Source organism: Gymnoscopelus microlampas, assembly GCF_963454915.1.
Source record: "Gymnoscopelus microlampas genome assembly, chromosome: 17".
Taxonomy (NCBI): domain Eukaryota; kingdom Metazoa; phylum Chordata; class Actinopteri; order Myctophiformes; family Myctophidae; genus Gymnoscopelus; species Gymnoscopelus microlampas.
In genome coordinates, this window is record NC_139954.1 from 33,129,867 (window position 1) to 33,149,853 (window position 19,987).

General features: G+C 41.0%; 1 protein-coding gene across 1 annotated transcript; it reads left to right on the forward strand.

Annotated features, from left to right (window-relative positions):
• The first annotated feature begins 1,364 nt into the window (after nucleotides 1-1,364).
• On the forward strand, nucleotides 1,365-19,977 carry smarcal1 (SWI/SNF related, matrix associated, actin dependent regulator of chromatin, subfamily a-like 1). The gene is made up of 17 exons (XM_084083776.1): nucleotides 1,365-2,201; nucleotides 2,698-2,995; nucleotides 3,133-3,183; nucleotides 4,719-4,979; nucleotides 5,086-5,136; nucleotides 5,216-5,399; nucleotides 6,112-6,262; nucleotides 9,952-10,113; nucleotides 10,337-10,402; nucleotides 12,946-13,086; nucleotides 14,056-14,274; nucleotides 14,954-15,024; nucleotides 15,271-15,373; nucleotides 17,813-17,995; nucleotides 18,248-18,348; nucleotides 18,678-18,774; nucleotides 19,683-19,977. The coding sequence occupies exons 1-17, from the start codon at nucleotides 1,851-1,853 to the stop codon at nucleotides 19,812-19,814; spliced, it is 2,622 nt and encodes an 873-aa protein (XP_083939902.1). The 5' UTR covers nucleotides 1,365-1,850; the 3' UTR covers nucleotides 19,815-19,977.
• Nucleotides 19,978-19,987: the final 10 nt, after the last annotated feature.

A 19,987-nucleotide genomic window follows, 5' to 3' on the forward strand; every position in this document is an offset into this window, starting at 1 on the left:
ACTTGAGTAAATGTACTTAGTTATACCTTACACCCTCAGTAGTACGATGTCACCTACCAAAAACAACTGATCTATATACATGCTAACATAATCTATTGCTGAGGAAATAGAATACAAATGTGCTGGTATCAGGCTACGAATATAAAAGTTGCTTTTGTTGTAGGCGTTTATACGTCAGACTAGAAGGAAATTCAATAATATTCAACAAAAGCTGAAGTTTACATGCTTAAACCTAAGTAGGCTAATGGTTTTATTTTATTTTATTGAAGTTCAGTCAAAATTAATACATTCTTATTTATTTATTTAGACATAAGAAATACGTAGGCTACAACATGATGCTTAACGACAACAGTAACGACATCTGGGCACCTCGATGTAAATTTTGTCCAAAATGTTAAAAAATAAAACATTTTTAAATGCTTTCAAGTAAAGTAAAGTATACATGATTAGAACCTGCTTAAACATTCGACAATTATATTTCTATAATTGCTACAAATTGCTACAAAACCTGTATATCCACTCATTTTGGGGCATATAAACAAGAAGTTGAAGGATAAAATTAAAGGGATAATCATATTTCACTTTCAAAAAAACTTTTGGTCATTTTATGGTCTACTCAGGCCCTTGTGAACCCCCCAGACAGTTTTTATTTAGATATTTGATATTCATTTTATCAGCCATGCACACCCCCTTCCTATACAAACCCATTATAACTTCAAACTCAATTTTTAACCCGTTTAACCATCAAAAATACCCGTCCTTGGTTCTGGTGACTCACCCTGCCCTCCTTATGCGTGAGAGGGCCGTGTTTTTTTGATAACTTTTTTCATTTATTTTTAATATATATTTTTTGTATTTAATTTTTTTATTTTCCCAAAAAATATATAAAAAATAAATGAAAAAAGTTATCAAAAAAACACTCATGCATTAGGAGGGCAGGGTGAGTCACCAGAACCAAGGACGGGTGTTTTTGATGGTTAAACGGGTAAAAAATAGAGTTTGAAGTTACAATGGGTTTGTATAGGAAGGGGGCGTGGCTGGCAAAATGAATATCAAATATTTAAATACTGAATCAAGCAACTTAAAAACCGTCTGGGGGGTTCACAAAAGCCTGAGTAGACCATAAAATGACCAAAAGTTTTTTTGAAAGTGAAATATCCCTTTAAGTCTGATAATGATGTACCGTGCATGTTCACATCATGTACTTTACATTACTTAAGACCATTTTTCAAATATATATATATTTTTTAACATTTTGGACAAAATAGCCAATTTTACATCGAGGTGCCCAGATGTCCCTAGTGCCCACCTATCCTGTATCCCAGGCAACGCCTCCACGTGTCTTCTTGTTTTGAGACGTAATTTCCTGCGCGGCAGAGAGAGCCAGAGACCAGACACACTACTTGACTGTCAACTTTACGCGCAGTCAATTGTTATAGTTTGTAATCGGCTTCAACAGATCCATACCACTCAAGTGGTTAGGTTTGTAAAGGAAGGATTGTTTATTTAATTTGCTGACGAAGACGTTTTACTGCTGACTTGGTGGGTTTTTGCACTGGCTAAAGTGGCTATAGCCTGCTAGCCTCGCTAGCTGCTATCGTTAGCAGACCAAGCAGCAGAGACTTGGCTTCAGACTTTTCCTCTCACTGTCTTACTGCTGGCATTCGGTTTCAGACTTAGATTTCCGCCACAACAACGTAACGTTAATAACATTATGTTTAAACTAGTCAATCTGGGCTGCTGGGTCATACACTTTGCTCATTCGATTAGCAAATGTATTGGGACGCCTGGACATTGAATCAGCAGGTAAAGTATTTGTAGGCTGACGCTACAGTATCTGCAATTCAATAATGTCCACTCAGTTGACTGAAGAACAGAAGCGAAAAATTGAGGAAAACAGACGTAAGGCTTTAGAGAGAAGAGCCCAAAGACTTAATCAGACTGGCAACGACACCAGTCAGAAAAGCTCAACAGGGTCCGCCACCAGTACCCCAGAATACTCCAACCACAATGTGCCAGCTTATCGTGACTCCTCTCATCAAAGAGGACCAGTTTCTACTTCAACTTCTGGACCAGGGCAGTTTGTTCCTCCATTCAAAAGGAAATCACAGAGCCCTATTCACCAAAACCAAGACAAGCCCCAGCAGTTGTTCTCTGGTGTATGGAAGCCAAGTGAACAGAGTAACCCTGCTGCGAGACAGGTGAGAGAGGAAATGGAACTTATGAGACTGTATTTTATTAGTCATTTTCTTCTAGCACAGGGGTCTTCAACCTTTTCAGGCCAAGGACCCCCTAGCTGAGAGAGGGATGAAGCAGGGACCCCCTCTATATTATATAAAATGTTGTTTCAGATTAACCTTTTTTTGTTTACTTGATCTGCTCTTTTTACCCTCTACACCTATACCTCTTTGCCAAAAATAGCCGATCTACAAGCTCACAACGCCTCGCAACGCGAGGCGTTGTGAGCTTGTAGATCTGCTATTTTTGGCTAAAGTTCTCCTCAGGAAAAGGGATATTATGGTTCAAGTGGTTAAGGTAAAAAATAAAAATCATATCACACAAAGATTTGGCGGACCCCCTGTAGTAACTCTGAGGACCCCCTAGGGGTCCCGGACCCCCTGTTGAAGACCCCTGTTCTAGCACAAGCACTGATGGAGGACTGTGTCTTTGATATTTTGCATTGTATTTTCCCCGTAGATAAAAATGATAGACCCTCTTCCTCAGACAAAAATCCAACATGTGAACGTGAACATCCCTAGCATTACACCCAGTAGCTCTGCATTTTACAAACAAGGAAGTGCAAAACCTGCCCAAAGTCCCAGGACACAGCTTTCCTCAAAGCCTTCAACATTGAATGCTGTACCACCTGCTAAGAAGCCTGCCATCGCTGTGAGAGGGAAGTGTGTGCCTCACGCAGAGGGCCGCTTCAGAATAGAAGTGGGCTACCATGCAGAGCTCATTGCTGTGTTTAAAGCCATCCCTTCCAAGAGCTATGGTGAGTCACTGCCAAGGCGACTGTACCTATCAAGTGATTTGTTTTTTAAATTGATCTCCTGCAACTGAAACCCCTGATGTTGATTTTTTTTTCACACCAGATTGAAATCTTTTTACATTTATTTATCTTCACTTTAGACCCTGCAACGAAAATGTGGAACTTTGGTCTGGAGGACTATCGGCAGCTAAGTATGTAATCCTATTTATGAATTATCAAGATGAGTGAATAGAATTTTTCCACATTTCAATTATAGCGTCACTCTACATAGAGGCGGTGTAATTATTATAAAGGTAGAATAGGGAGCTGTTGCCCACCACCATGTCAGGTTCAGGTACGTTTACCTTTGTCCTAGTGCCGGTTCAAAGTCAGTGACAGTGGTCACTGGTCAGGGGTGAGACAACTGCCCCCTCCCTCCCCCCGGCTACTGCCTTTGCTAGTAATAACAGCCTATTTACTAATGTAAGGACAGTCCTAAATGTGTTTATATGTGTATTTAAATGGGCAACATGCAAAACAAATATATATAACTTGATATAACTTGCGGTATTCACATGCAGGAAGCTCCGTTTCAGCATTAAGTCAACATAAGTGTAAAAATATGAATTATCATGCTGAAATGCAGACAACAACATACCGCTCATTTTGAGTCCTGTTTCTGCTTGGAAGGCCTATCTGTGCCAGCCAATGAGAGAGCGAGAGATCATTCACCAAGATCTCTTCCTCATGAACAGACTGTGCCACTTTCAACTGATAATTCAAGTACAAGTTTGCTATGCTGCGACAAGTTGTACCATTGAAGTTTCCATGTTTCGCATGCATGCCATTACAGATGAATGAGCACCAGAGAAAATAGTGGGTTTACTGGGTCAGTAGTTTTTGGAGTACTTTTTTTTTTTTGCCTTTACCCCTTTTTCTCCCCAATTTAGTCGTTATGCCAATAGATTCCCCCCCACACACATTTGTGTGTTGTTGTCACTGCTGTCTCACCTGCCAGTGATGAGCCCCCACCGGGAGGACGTAGAGCCATCGTCTTACTCCTTCCGTCCAACACTCCCTGCTGATAGGTGCCGCCCCAGTGACAAATGTAACCCGGGCTAATTGTGTTCGTGTAGACACTCGACAAAGCCAGATGTACCACGGTGGATTTGAACCCACAACCTCCACAGTGGTGGGCAGGGCACTATACCACTACGAGCGACTTGTTTTTTTTAGTACTTTCATGTGCATTTATAGTCTCATAACTCCAAGTGAGTGGTCCTCAACTAACTCCTTTCTCCTGTCATTACTAGGGTGTGTATTGTATTATTTGTAATGTAATACACTTTACTATGCATGATCTGTGTGTTGAGTGTCAAATAACAATGTATCTATCAGTAAGTATAAATAGAAACTGAAAGTAAGAAGTACTCATCGTTTCACTATATGTGTGCTGTATTCAGGCAAACTAGTATAGGTACTGTAATAACAAATGTACAGTAGCAACTATTGTGTGAATCTGAGGGCATAACTAGTAACTTCATGGGACTGTCTCTACATGCCCCCCTGCAATGCTGTAGCACCTCACCACAGGGTCGCGCTTATCACCTTGTATTAGCTTATTCTACTCTTATGGATTAAAGGGGCCTTCAAAACTAACAAGGATTTTGATTATGAATGTTGCAATGCTTTTTGTCCCTTTTTGGTATTGCTGTATGTCAACTGCTCCTCCCTCTCCATGTTGTAGTGGAAGAAGCTGGCTCTATCTCATCAGTCTCCGTAAAACCTCTGGAGGGCATGGAGGCGGTGGATATGGGTGCATCATCTATCCGCCCTCGTGACGGTGCAACACTGGGAGCGCTGCTGAAGCTGTGTAATGGCTGGCAGAAACCTGGAGCCACTGTCCAGGGTCAGTGCGGTCTGGTGTCTCCATCCCAATTTGAAGTTGACATTGGCTACCACGTTGATGTCATAGCAGCTTTCAAGCAGATGCCATCCAAAAGCTATGGTAAAAGAAGATACTTGGATTATATTGTATGCCAACTTTATTTGGTCCTTGAATGTATAGTTGAACTTGTACAAAAACATGATTTGGTGATTCTTGGTGTGCTTAGACATGAAGACAAGGAAGTGGAGCTTTTCATTGGAGGATTACAAAAGCCTGGGTGAGTAATATGCCTTTGTTATGCACATATTGTTTACCTGTGTCATCTTGTCTGAGCGCTCTGTGTTCCATATACCCAGTGGATGTCCTCAGTGGGATAGCGGCAGTGGAGGTGGAGCCTCTGCCCAGGGCGGTCATCCAGGCTTTCGCAGCCAGTTTTGACGGAACTCGGGCCAAATCGTTAGAGGTCCCTGAGGCAGACCTCTCCAGCATCGACCCCTCACTCACAAGCAGCCTCATGCCCTTCCAGAGGGTGGGAGTCAAGTAGGTGTATTCAGACAGTCATTAGTGCCTGCACTCTGTCCATGTAATTTATCCAGCTACCTAAGGTTCTTACGGTCAGGTCGTTTATGGTTTGCTCATTCATAGGGTTGGGGTGATCACAATTTTTAACAATCGATAAATTATGGATTTTTATACAGTATACAGTATATTTGACTTATTTAATTTATATTTGTCTTACATACGTTGCAAACAACACAATTTATTGTCCTTCAAATTCATGAGTTTGTGTAAGGGTAGCTCAGTTTGTAGAGCTCTCGCCTTTGGACCACAAGGAACGGTCTGATTTAAATATTTCTGGACAACCACCAATCAGACCGACTTTTCACTCAGCCCATCACTCCCTTGGGTCCTCGGCGATACACATGCCAAGTTTGAAGTTGATCGATGGTTCTCGAGATACATTGGGGAGAGATACGCAGAGATTGTACACATTTCTAAAGAGATTATTAAATATTGTGTATGTAAAGTTGACACTCTGAGTGCAAAATAAACACGATAGTTGTTTGCCAAGTGTGCCATTTTACCACCGTCAACCTTAGAGGTCAGTGTGTGGCTGAATGTACTGTACTTTTCTGTACTGTACGTTTCTTTCGTGACACTGAAGTTGAGACACTGGTAGTGCTGAATCAGTATAGCTTTCATTTCACTGCTGTGATTTGCTGCCATCAGTATTCAGTGGTTGTCTCCATAGTTTTGCAGTGTCTAAGGAGGGCCGCCTCCTCCTGGCTGATGACATGGGGCTGGGGAAGACTGTGCAGGCCATCTGCATCGCAGCCTACTACAAGAAGGAGTGGCCATTACTGGTTGTGGCTCCTTCGTCTGTGCGATTCACCTGGGCAGAGGTGAGAAACATTCTCTCAGATCATCTAGTTGATCTCAGTCCTGTGAAGTAAGGAATTGGGTGAAACTAGAAAAAGGTCCCGCCAGGTCAGGTTGGTTATTGTGGGACAGCAATGTTTGGAATTCAGTCATGACTATAGACATAATGTGTACTGATTTGTGTGATGTTTGGACAAAATGTGTACAAGTAATGTTTTGCAAAAATCGGCCTCCTGGTGGCACTATAATAGGCCAATGTGAAAAGGGTGGCATTTCTTCCCCTGCCTTTCAAGGCAATCGGACGCTGCGTTCATGATTTGAGGCATTTTGTTCAAGCGAACCACTCCTGCAAACTTTAGATGCCAATCTTAGCCAATCAGGATGGAATATGAAAAATCAGACAGATAATGTGTACCGATTTGCGTGATGTTTGGACGAAATCTGTAGGAGTAACATCAAACTGTTTTGCAAAAATCTGCCTCCTGGTGGCGCTATAACAGGCCGATGTGAAGAATCTGGGGCAGAGGCTCTGCTCTGGCCTACAGGGGGTGTGTGTGCACAGTTTCACGTCAATCGGACCAACGGTGTCGGAGATTAGCTGTACACAGACAGACGGACGCACACACAGACGGACGGGCAGGGGCGAAATCATAGTCTCGGCCGCGCCTTTGGCCTGGTGGAGACAATGGCCCTGATTCATAAAGGGATTTGCGACCATATTTTGTACGTACCGGCATTTAGGACAAGTCGTACATATCCACCTGATGCATAAAGATTTTTTGGTCTGTGTTTTGTGCGTCAGGTGCGCACGTTCTCAGGTCAGCCCCGAGGCTGGCGTACCAGGGCTGAAATGTGCGTATGTCTTTAGAATGCTTTATTCTTCATGTCAAAATCAATTACAACAGTGGCAAACCTCAAATAAAATATGTATGTGCCCAACATTTGTCAACACATATATATATATATATATATAAAAAATAAAAAATAAATGTCAAACGATGTATTGCTTGTAGCCTATATGCATAATATAGACATGTAGATTCCACCGCTTTGTATTTATTTTCTAGGCTATGAGTCGCATTTAGAGCTGAATTGTTAGGTCCCTGAGTGTGTTTGCCAGCGGGCCATCTCAGCCAAAGTGTCACGTAATAATGAAAATAGGCTTCATGCCTTAATGAAACTGCGGAGGGACTGATGCACCAGTGCCCGTGCCGCGGTATTCATTTGTAGGCTAATAGCCTATAGGCTACTCTACTGTAAATTGATCACATGAACGCCACACACAACAGCCTAATAACTGTGGTCACCATCTGATGAGGAAACTATAGTGATGGAAGCTGTGTCCAGAAGATCCATTCCCCATTCAGACGTAGGACAGTGATATATTAATCCAAAATTAACTCATTTAATCAATAAGTAATCAATAAGCTCTGGTCCATAATCGTTCCACTTGTATGCCCTGGATTTATTCTCAACATCATCTTTTTACCTGGTAAACGTGAGCATGTTATATCCTTTCCAGGTTATTAGTCTATTATTTGCTGGCGGGGTTAAACCTTGAAAACATTACACATTACGTTCAGCTGATCCATGCAATAATAGCGGGACTCGCTTCCAGACAGATCAGAATGATGTTCAAGTTCTCTGTCAGTGTCAAGGCATTGCGGCCGACAGCTGTAAGTTTGGACGAGAAGTTAAACTCCGGTGTTGCCAGATTTTGTGAGAGAAATAAGCAACCAGGTCTATGAAAATAAGCCCAAAAGAAGCAACTGGCACTTAGGCCATTATAAGCACTTTAATTAAACCGTTGTGAGCTTGTAGATCTGCTATATTTAAAAAAAAAAATCTTGTAATAAAATGTGGAATATTTGGAATATTTTTTAAACATTCTAACAACACAAATCTGCCTCCAGCTGGCACAAAACATTTTCAGATGGGGCTTATAGGGATAAATTAGCCTACATGTTAACTTGGGGGTCCATGACATAAAATATTTGAGAACCACCGGTTAAAACAATTGAACAATTGTGACGCAAGCCCAAATAACCAACTATACTTTAGAAACAAGCCCAAAAAACCGCACCCCACTTCTACCAATATTTACAAGCAACTTTACAGAAAAATAAGCGCAAATTCGCTTATAATAAGCGGACATGGCAACGCTGTTCAGTAAAGTGACAGATTTGATCAGAGAGAAACTGCTGAGTCACGGTTCACGCCTTTTATGGTGCAAAATGGGGCGTGGAACAATGTAAATGAACCTCTCGGGATCATCACGCCCAGCTGGCTGTCATTATAATATAGAACTGGTCATACGCACGTCTCTGTCATATACGACACCCCTTTTGAATCGCACGTCCGTTAGTGAGTACCAAAAATACGACCACCTTTACGAACTTCATTTACACCATATTTACGACCCTCGCTATGAATCAGGGCCAATGATAATATATACCTCAGATTTATACAGTGCCTTTCTAAGTAATCAAAGTCTGTTTACATGGGAAAATTGCTACCACCTGAGATTGTTTTTGAGGTATTAGACTCTATCATATTCTTTCTATTTGAACTGGCCGGATGCCGTTAGTATTAAATCAACAGACACTCTTAAGGGTACCGTTTCAATCTACCTCTCAGCGCCGCCTGTATTTGAGGAATTTGAATGCCATCCCCAAAGGCTAGTGGCACTCTGATGGGTAATTTATCTTCAAGAGAGAAGACGGCAGTATTGAATTTCATGCATCTATTTCTTTGTCTCAAGGGTGCACTTGGTAATTTGAACCATGAATCACTTGTTTGGTTGTAGACACTGACATTTTAAGCATTACACTGTTTGTTTTTTTATTTATTTTTTCTGCTGCTTTGTTGATCGTGTCTTTTCCCCAAGATCATTTTTACCTGACTTGAGATCTTAAGTATTTTGTTTATTATTGTTGAAACCCTGTGTGCCTCAGCTCTTTACCCCCTCCTTTTCTCCTCGTACTCTCGAGTTCTCTTCCACTGTCATTGTCTCATTTCTCACACTTTTATCTCCGATTCTATTAATCCCTGTTTAATGAGCAGCTACACTAGCCACATATTTTCAAACACATTTTCATTGGACTTGGTCTACTACATACAAAAGGATACAGTTTGTCCTCTAAATAGGTTCCCTGCATCGGATCCAATCCCCCCAATCAAGGCCTAGGATCAGAGAGGAGAGTCTAAACTGACATCTCTCTGGCTGGCATCTTATCTGCATTGTTGTTTTGCATTTAGCCAGATATACTCCAAAGGACGTGAGCTGTAACGGAGTGAGTTAAAGCCAGGTTGACAGGCGAGTGGAGAGCAGGGAAGTGAATTGTCAGAATGATTTGGGACACTGTTTTTTCTTCTTCTTCTTTTTTCACTACATGATTGGCTGTTTGTAGAAATGGAAACACTGTGACATAAGATGGGCTGAGTCTAAAGTGTAATCTTTGCATCAGCTGTCACTAACATTTATTGAATTAGTTTCTGTGGCATTAAAAATCTACTACAATTTTCACATACTGTATCAGATTATTAGTTGTCAGCACATTGTGCACAGAATGAGCTGAATATTCACCCCCACTGTTGACAGCATAAGGTGCAGTAGTATCTTTAAAATTCTTATTAACCACATGAACCCTAGTGTTCCAATTCTGGGCATGGCATGATAGACTTAACATACTGCAAAAATGTCTGTCTGTAGGCCTTCAGACGGTGGCTTCCCTCTGTGAGTCCAGCCAGCATTAATGTGGTGGTGAAGGCCAAGGACAAGCTGCGTGCCGGTTTGGTCAACATCATCAGCTATGATCTCCTCAGCAGGATGGACAAGCAGCAGACAACCAATCCCTTCAATGTTCTAATCATGGTTAGTGGGTGACATTGTGGTTGGTCCACATGGCTAGTTCTCCACTCAGAATTTTGAGTTTTTAGAAATACAAAATGAATTTACATCAGTCGATTCATTAGGTGATTGGTATTAGCAAATGATGAAAACGAATGAACTAATAAATAATACTATGTTTTATTGTAAATGACTATGTGACAGAGGGAACCTGTTTAACCTGTTTATGCTATACTACTGTATGCAGGATGAGTCTCACTTCCTGAAGAACATGAAGACTGCCCGCTGTAAAGCAGCATTGCCACTACTAAAGGTACTTTTTGCATTTTATTGATTTGATCACATTAAAGTGTGACTGATGTTGGACTTTGGTAGAACCTTATGTTTGTATGATGACTGGGAAAATATTGTTGGTCTTCTTTATCTGTGGTCTCAAAATCACACTTTCTGTGCATAAAGGAAATGCAAACAAAGTGGATTCTGCCAATATGTAAAAATCTAATCCTGGTATTTCATTTGGGGAATGTGAAATGATTCATATATTACCCTTGACCAGGGGTGGGGAACCTACTTAGACATTTGAGTTTACACTGGAAACTAGCTGCCACTTCAGTCAGGTTGGTAGCTGCTTCTCACCTACAAATGTCAAAACGCCCTGGCTGCACAGTACCTCTCAGGCCTCCTCCATAAACTGACTCTGTCATGGAACCTGCGGTCCAAAGACTTGGACCTCCTCTCTGTCCCCAAAACAAACAAGCGAACCTTGGGGGACAGAGCCTTCAGTTTGGCAGCCCCCACCCTGTGGAACTCTCTCCCAATAGGGATTCGCCATGCTCCAACACTGGACTCTTTAAAGCATACCACATATACGTAGGCTCTAAGGTTCGATTTCCGAGCCCGATGACCTTTGCTGCGTGTCACTCCCCGTCCGTCTCTAACTGTTTCCTGTCACTCCCACACTACAATGTACTATCCAAGGAAGAAAATCCCCCCAAAAATTAAGTGTGTGTGTGTGTGTGTGTATATATATATATATATATATATATATATATATATATATATATATATATATATATATATATATATATAAAAAGCAATAGGAATTGAAGCTTTTTGAAAAGCACATTATGTGCTATAGCAATAAAATGTTGCATTTATAAGCAATGAATCCCACCCTTCCCAAGCAGTAGCGCTACACTCTTTGGAGAGTGTAGAAAACTGAAAAACAAGTTTAATCATTCTGCTTTTTATTAGCGTTTGAGTTGAAAATATTCACCTTTACTACTAACAACGAGACACCTGACGCTTCCCTCTGCAGTGCACACTTTCCTGTATATAGAGACCAATGTTCTCTGAAAAATATTGCATTTGATCCTTGCATCTTCCTCAGGGTGTGCCTGTGTTATATTTACGTGGGAGAAGCTGATGTGTGCGTCTACTACCCAGACCCTGCCCCTCACCTTATCAAACTGAGTATTTACCTTAATGTGTGAACGCATCTGAAACAGACATTCTCCTGTTGCATGATACATTTATGTAAGTAATCTTGGTGTCTTCTCAGGCACTTCTTTGAATTTACAAACAAGTCTGTCTTCTGGTTCACTACTGGGAATTTTATCTTAAGAATATGAAATCGGTTAGGAATAGACCACCGAAGTCCTGACGTCACTCGTTCATCCCCAGGTTCGTAAAGTAATTTCGCTATGGAGAATAACATTGGGTCATCATAGAATCGTCTCATAGAAGAATTGTGGTCCAAAAATAAACAAACTGTCTCGGTATAATTGTCAGGGAGGAGGTTCTGTATCGTTTATGATAGTCAGTCACTTATATTTGATACAGTCTGTTTCTGGCGAAAATGTAACTAATTCGGCGGAAGTAACATTATCGTTTTCTCACCGTCAGTTGATGCTTCATATCCATAAGAGTCAAACCGCCGGGGTCACTTGTTTATTTTTGGAACACAGTTCTTATTTGACGCGATATTAAAGACGTCTATGGGATTCAGAATGGGGGTGGAAAACCGCGAACCGGGTAGACAAACCAAAGATGAGTCAATTACGTCAGACTTCGGTGGTCTATATCTGTAACAACAACCCAATACTTTGAATACTTTGAAGGCATGGTTTATTACTTGAAAACTTGTGGGGAGGTCTAATTTAAACCCTCTACTCGGTCCAAATCAAGTTCCTGGCTGGTTCCATTTCTGGCTTCCCACCAGGCATGATAGACAGTGAGTTTAGTATTTGGACTTCCCAGGTGATAAAAAAAACATGGGTGATTTACATGACGGTTCCTCACTTTCATCATTACATTTCTTTTTCCAATGGAAACAAGTCTGTAGCCAAATTATCCACGATGTGGATTTAATAACCAGATGATAACACAAAATCTGCTGTGTGACCCTTATCATGTGTTGACCCAAAACTGATTAAGTGATATTAAAATAATCCACAAGGCATAAGAGCTCTTTGACCATGCAGGGTTTACTGGGCAACAGATATGAATGTTAAAATCCCCTACAGTCAACAGTTTATCAAAGTGAGAGGCCATAAATGATATGTGGTCTGTACACTAATCCACATAGGACAAGTAGTGACAATCTTAAAAATGTCCACCTCAAAAGTAGAGTATGCATAGCTCTGAATTTAACACTGGTTTTAAAAACAGAGGATATAATCACCTCCTGGCATTCTGGCAGCAGTAGCTGCTCCCACAATGCCCAGGGTTTACCTGTGAAGGTGCAGCGTAAAACTGACAAAGATACCAGCCACAGCCAAAATGTATCTGAATCTGGTGGTATTAATTACTGTAGACTCACTAACCAGTGTATCGATTCCAATTTTCCGTCCTCAGGCAGCGAAGAGAGTGATCCTTCTATCTGGGACTCCTGCCATGTCCAGACCCTCTGAGCTCTACACACAGATCCTGGCTGTCAACCCAACCCTCTTCCCACGCTATCATGAATTTGGGGTGCGCTACTGCAGTGCCAAACAGGTACCTTAAGCCCTCGGCGTGCAACGCCTCTCTTGATTGTAATATTTAATACCTGGCCTCCTGTCAAGAGACCTGCGACCACACAAAAGAATGTTAGGTGTAGAATTGGCTCTTATTTATTCTCGCTTACACGGTAAGGTCTACATTACACTGATGGAGTTGTATGTACACATAAGGGATAACATTTCAGATTGCTGCCAGACACATGACACGGGAGAAGCATTGATAATTTAATTGTTAGTACTTTATCTAGCTACAGTCAATGGATGTACTGTGTGTATTTTTTAAGTATAACATTACATTTCAGAACACGTCCCCTTTAGTGATATTTCTCTAAATGTATTTCTCCTCACTTGTTGTCTTCATTGCTTGAGTGGGCACCCATTTAATTTGCTCTCTAGGCATTTATGTGTGTTTTTTAATTGGCTTACTATTACTTGCATTTGCATGGGTTTTGGATGGAGGGAAACTGTAATATTTGTAATCAGTTCCTTTCCTCCTAATGAATCGATGCCCTCTTCAAAGATAAAGGCACACACCACCGCCAGTTCCTCTCTTTCTCTTCTATTCTGTCCACTAATCCTCCCTCCTATCCTCCCTGCAGTCCTACTCCAACCATCTCTATTAATCATTCTGTTCTTCATCTGTCTTTTCCCCTTTATGTCCACCCCTTTGTCCATTCTTCCCTACGTCTTCCCCTATTCTCTGTTCTCCCTTTCATTAACTTTTTTTGTCCACCATATATATGTCTTTTTTTCATTTGGGGTCGCTGCCTGGATACCGTGTCATCCTCATTGCAACATCCCGCTTCAATACCTGAATCAGCTTCCTGTCTCTCTATGTTTAGCTGTCGAATTAAAGGAAAAACTGTATAAATAAAAACAGAATCCGTGTTAAAAACAACAACTCCTCAGTCGTTGTCTCTGCGTCCCCCTACATCCACTCCTTGGTCCATACTCTCCTCTTCAGCTGGCCTGGGGCTGGGACTACTCGGGTTCATCTAACCTTGGGGAGCTGAAGCTGTTGCTGGACGAGAGTCTGATGCTGCGCCGCCTCAAGTCTGAAGTTCTCTCCCAGCTACCCGCCAAGCAGCGCAAAGTTGTCACGGTGACCATAGATGGAGTAAACACACGCACCAAGGCTGCCCTCTCAGCAGCAGCTAAGGAGCTGGTCAAGGGACAAGGCAATGTGAGTTTACATTGACTTCGAACAGTAGATATGGAAAACCTGGACAAATGACATGGAATTTGGAAAATTGCACACACCAAGCAAGCCCAGAAAGTTTTATGAGAAACACTTTGTGTGATATGGTTAATTTTTAAACTCATTTGGTGTTTAATATTTAAGTTTAACATCAGTCTTCGCTGCTACTAGAATAATAAGTTAAGTGTGACGGTATATGTAGGGCACATGGGTGGTGCGGTGGTGAAGTACTAAATTGGGGAGAAAAGGGGGCAAATAAAAGAGTGAAAGTATAATAACAAATTTCTTGATAAAAAATACTGATAAACATTGATAATTGAAATTGTGCTGTTTGTAATATCATACAATATAATCACAAAATATCTAAATATATCTTACAATCAAAGTATCATGGTTTTCTTAAAAAGGTGAATTGTTATGGAGGGGAGAGCGAACCTTGATGTCCACAAATTGATACATCTACAACATGACTGCTTTAAAAGCAACCTGGAATATTTGAGAGAGATTACCTTTTAAATGTTTATATATATAAACATACACAAGTGCATAGTTGACCTTGAGTGTGCATTAACGCAGTGCTCTTAACTAATGGAAACTTTATTGAATCAGCAAACAGAATTTTGTGTCAATTCTTATCGCATGATGTTCTTTATCTCTCTTTTAGAAGACGAAAGAGAAGGAAGCCCTCCTCGTCTTCTATAACCACACGGCTGAAGCAAAGATACCAGCCATAATGTGCGTAAATCATTCCTAAGGTGGAACAGCAAGTTAGATCGGCATAGATTTCATAAAGGCATTTTTTTTGTCTTTGATGACATTAGTCTTTCAGACATTAGATATGTTTTGTGTACTCTTAACAATGACTGTGGTTCTCTACACAATAAAATCCGTAGTTTGATTTAAAAACTCTTCCTAGTTAAATGAACACTTGGATTTTTACTTTGTATTGAATGTAGTGTTGTAATTTTGTATCATTATTAGGGAGTACATCGTAGACATGCTGGAGTGTGGAAGGGAGAAGTTTCTTGTTTTTGCCCATCATAAGATCATCCTGGACAACATCACCAGTGAACTGGTTAAAAAGGTACAGTAACAGTTCAAATATGAAATACTTTATTACTTTGCCACATCAGGCAGAAGCAGGTACATCTTCAGGGTAAGAGACTTTGCTGTGTTACAGGGATTGACTGTGCTGGTCTCCATTTTGAGCTTGGTTGGTGGTGCATGACTTTGGGATTTCTAGAGGCCACTCTCAGTGCTGCCAAGTACTAAGGAGTCAAATAAAATGATCAGGTCTTAGGTGAACAGCGTTGGTCACTCACTATACAAAACTATACAACTCTCTGTCTTGAAATCAGCTGTCATAATATGGTTGTGGTTTTCACACTATATGATTGATCGCCGACAAGGGATCACACACTGCAAGATTTCACCAGGATGCGATCTAGACCCAATACATTTTGTTATTGTCTCCGCCAGGCCGAAAGGCATGGCGAGAGAGTATGTTTTACCCTCCGTCCGTCCGTGTGTGTGTCCGTGTGTGTGTCCTGTCCGTGTGTTAGCAGCTAATCTCTGGCACCGTTGGCCCGGTCGCTGCGAAACTGTGCACACACACTCCCTGGATGCCAATTCAGAACCTCTGCCTCAAATTTTTCACATGGGCCTGTTATAGCGCCACCTGGAGGCCGATTTGTGCAAAACCCATTTTGTTTTACATTACTCCTACAGATTTTATCCAAACGTCATGCAAAACGGTACACAGTATCTCTATAGTCATGTGATCAACACGGATCTGTCCGATTTCCCATATTCCATCCTCATTGGCTAAGGTTGGCTTCCAAAATTAGCAGGATTGCTCCGTTTTGAACAAAATGCTTCAAATCATGAACGCAGCTTGCGATTTCCGTGAAATTTCACAAACACATTCCCCCTAGGCCAAGGAAGAAATGCCACCCTTTTCACATTGGCCTGTTATAGCGCCACCAGCAGGTCTAATTTAGCAAAACACATTTTTGGAACAAAATGCCTCAAATCATGAATGCAGTGTCCGATTGCCGTGAACGACCTAAGAATAAATGGAACTCTTTTCACATTGACCTATTATAGCGCCACCAGGAGGCCACAATAACGTACCTGACCTGGCGGAGACCTGTGCTCCGAGGAGCACTTTTTCTAGTTCCAGTTCATTCTAATATGTTTTAAATCTCATATTTATTGCTTATTGTCTTTCATGTTTGTTCTATTTGATGAGGGCAACTGTAATTTCCCTCAGCGGTCAATAAAGTAGGCTAATTTCTTTTCTATTCTATTCTTTTACATTCTATTGTAGGCTATTCTATTATATTCCTTCCGCATCACCTGCGTTTGTCTGTTCACGAAAACGCGTAAGGTTCCTGTGATATGTGCACGAGACCGAGACAGGACGCTAATGATTTTCTAATAATTTTCTGTGTCTCTCTCTCTCCACACACACACACACACACACACACACACACCATAGGCTACTGGACTGGACATTAGCCTGTAGCCCCTATAGATTCTAATCAGTTATAACTATAAGTGTCAAATAGGCTCTATCAAATGACTTCTTAAACTGTAGGCTATTTACATTCTCCACATTACCGTAGTCACAGACAGCAGAACACTTGGTATTTTCCGCTCCTTTGTCTTATTTTTACGCAAATATAACACTGTATGATTAATTAATTTGTGCCTCTTCATTTGCATTATTAAGATCGCGTGGGTCGAGGATAATGATTATTGTAACTTTTAGCCTAATGAATGAAACAAGTCAACCAACTTATTTCAGTGTGCAATGCAATTCAGAGGCATTTACTCGACAAAGGAATTATATCCCCTCATACCTGCAACCCATATAAAAAAGAATAAACCCCTATGGCTGCAACAGAGAAGGAGCGGATGTGTTCCAGACGTTTTCATGATAACACTATGTTGCACAGAATCGGGACTTTCCTGGTTCATGCTGCTGATTCAAACAATTTATTGTAGTGTAGCTAACTATATTTAATACTGCAATATCATCATTGCTTTACCAATATTTGTAACATATAGTGCTTTTTGCTACTACTACAGATTATTTCTAAACCTTACAGAAATCCGCACACATTGGAGTCATGTGATAGTCATTCAGATTTTTCATATTCTATTCCGATTGACTATAATTGCCTTACAAAGTTTAATGGAGGGACCCTAACTAGAAAATCGAAAGTTAAACCGTATGTTGTATAAACGCTATTTCCCCCCTCTGCTTCATCTGGTCTTGACGGCTCAAGCCCTGTCTAGGCAACCCAGCCTGGCAGAAATATGTACTCCGCAGAGCACTCCTTTCTAGTTTTAGTTCTGTATTTAGAAATATATATTTAGAGTAGCCAATCATTTTTTACCCGTAGGGCCTTCGTCCTACTCCTCCCGCCCAACACTTCCTGCTGACAGGTTATGTATTAAATTTGATTGATACAATTAAAACCGATCAACACTTGTGACTGTCACATCTCTTCCACAGAACATCAGTTACATCCGCATCGACGGGACCACTCCATCAGCTGACCGGCAGCAGCTGTGTGAGAAGTTTCAGCATTGTGCAAACAGTTGTGTGGCTGTGCTATCCATCACAGCAGCCAACATGGGTCTGACCCTGCACTCTGCTGACCTAGTGGTTTTTGCAGAGCTCTTTTGGAACCCAGGGGTAAGGCAAGACATGAGAAGACCTTCCCGAATATATGATTCACTTTGTTAAAATGTTTTCATTATTATTATTATGCTTTCACAGCATATAATCCATTTTACGCTGACTGTACCACTCTGCCTGCCTTCCGTTCTATTATTATAAGTCTTCGATATTGGATGTGATAAAACTGGAGATTGGTGGTTAAAATAAGTGACAGCTCAGTGCAGTTTCGTGGCATTGCTTAAAAGAATGAATGCTTTCCAACTGTAGGTCCTCATTCAGGCAGAGGATAGAGTGCACCGTATTGGACAGACCAGCAACGTGGATATTCATTACCTGGTGGCCAAAGGAACCGCTGACGATTACTTGTGGTACGTACTGTATCTGTCACTGGGACCTATGTTCCTACTGTGTATCAAAATCAACATCTAAATGTGTTTGCCCTTTAGCTGTTATTTATCTGGGGATTTTTTTTTCTCTGAGCATGCATGTTGCTTCTGTCTTGAGTCAGATTCAAACACAATAATAACTGGGTCTTTCACAACATACTTCTGTTACGGAACACTGGGAAGGTTGGGGTTTGAGTTTGTATTGCACTGGCCTTTGCAACATCTCACTGGCTTTTCTTATGTTCTGGAATACAGTATGTTGTGATTTGTTGTACGTTGGTTGTAATTTAACAATGCATTTATTAATACAGGCCCATGATTCAGGAGAAGATGAACATCTTGGGGCAGGTGGGCCTGTCTGAGTCAAACTTCTCAGAGAATGCAGAAAATGCCAGCTTCCATTCCAAGGTGGGCTATGTTTACTGTAAAATGATTTTGTATGTATGTATGTTCAGTGGGCTTTACTGTATATTTGTAATTGGTATACTCATGACATAATATGCTGGACTCTTGAATGAACAGTTAATATTCACAGTTAAAGTGAGGACCACAATTTGAGTCCACAACCAAAATCAAGGTCACGGTTTTAGGCAAGGATCACAGCTCCATTGACTTCCATTGTAAAATGTAAACATAATTTCAAAACTGATCAAATATATGTATTTCTGTGGCCTACTGGCAGCATGCATTCAAATTTTGTCATAGATGACTGACGTCACAGGCTGGCATGAAGTCAAAGATCCACATTGGAGCCATGCTGTTCCCATGTCGATCCCAAGTTCCACATGATATGATTTTTTACTAGGGTGATGCCCAATGGGAATGTGCACCACTCGGTTATGTTATACCTGTTGCAGTACCCATTGTCATGGGTAGTACCTTGGAGGCCTGCTTATGATGCATTTAGAATGCATGCCCCTTCGGTTCTCTATATACTGACATAAAAGGGAGACAGACTGATTTGTGGATTTATAGACATTTCTTGACTTCACACTCGGCACTGCACTCCCTCAGGTCCTCTGCAACACACACAACAAGTTTGAATTTGGACAGTTCTCGTGAGGGAAAGCCAGGACACACACACGTAATTTCCGTGCATTTATAAATAGATAGATAGATAGATAATATGGTATTCTATATAAATTACTGCCATGCATGGGTGTCAGGTGGGATTGAAGTCCTTACAATACCAATATACTGTATTTGTTTAGTTGAACCTAGGTTATTTACTTAATTTAAGGACCGTGCTAAAGATATACCTGTAGATTACTGGTCTGTTTTCATTGTCTCACACATTCTATTTGGGTTTTGCTCAGGACCCTAAGCAGAGGACCATCACAGAGATGTTCCAGAGGTCATTCACTGAGGATGAGGCCATGGATGAAGCTGTTTTAATGGAGGCTTTTGATGACTGGGAGGACAGCACCCCAGGAAGTGACACATTATAGACTATTGTTGCCTGAGGCAGACATTTGTCTTTTGACATTTATTTTGACATTTATCATGACCGATGTTTTATTTTGAAAATGCCTTCACATATTTTAGTTGATTAAATAACAAAACTGTTTATTTTGCTTTTGTCTGAATAAATAAATACATCCGTAACTACAATTCAGTTCAG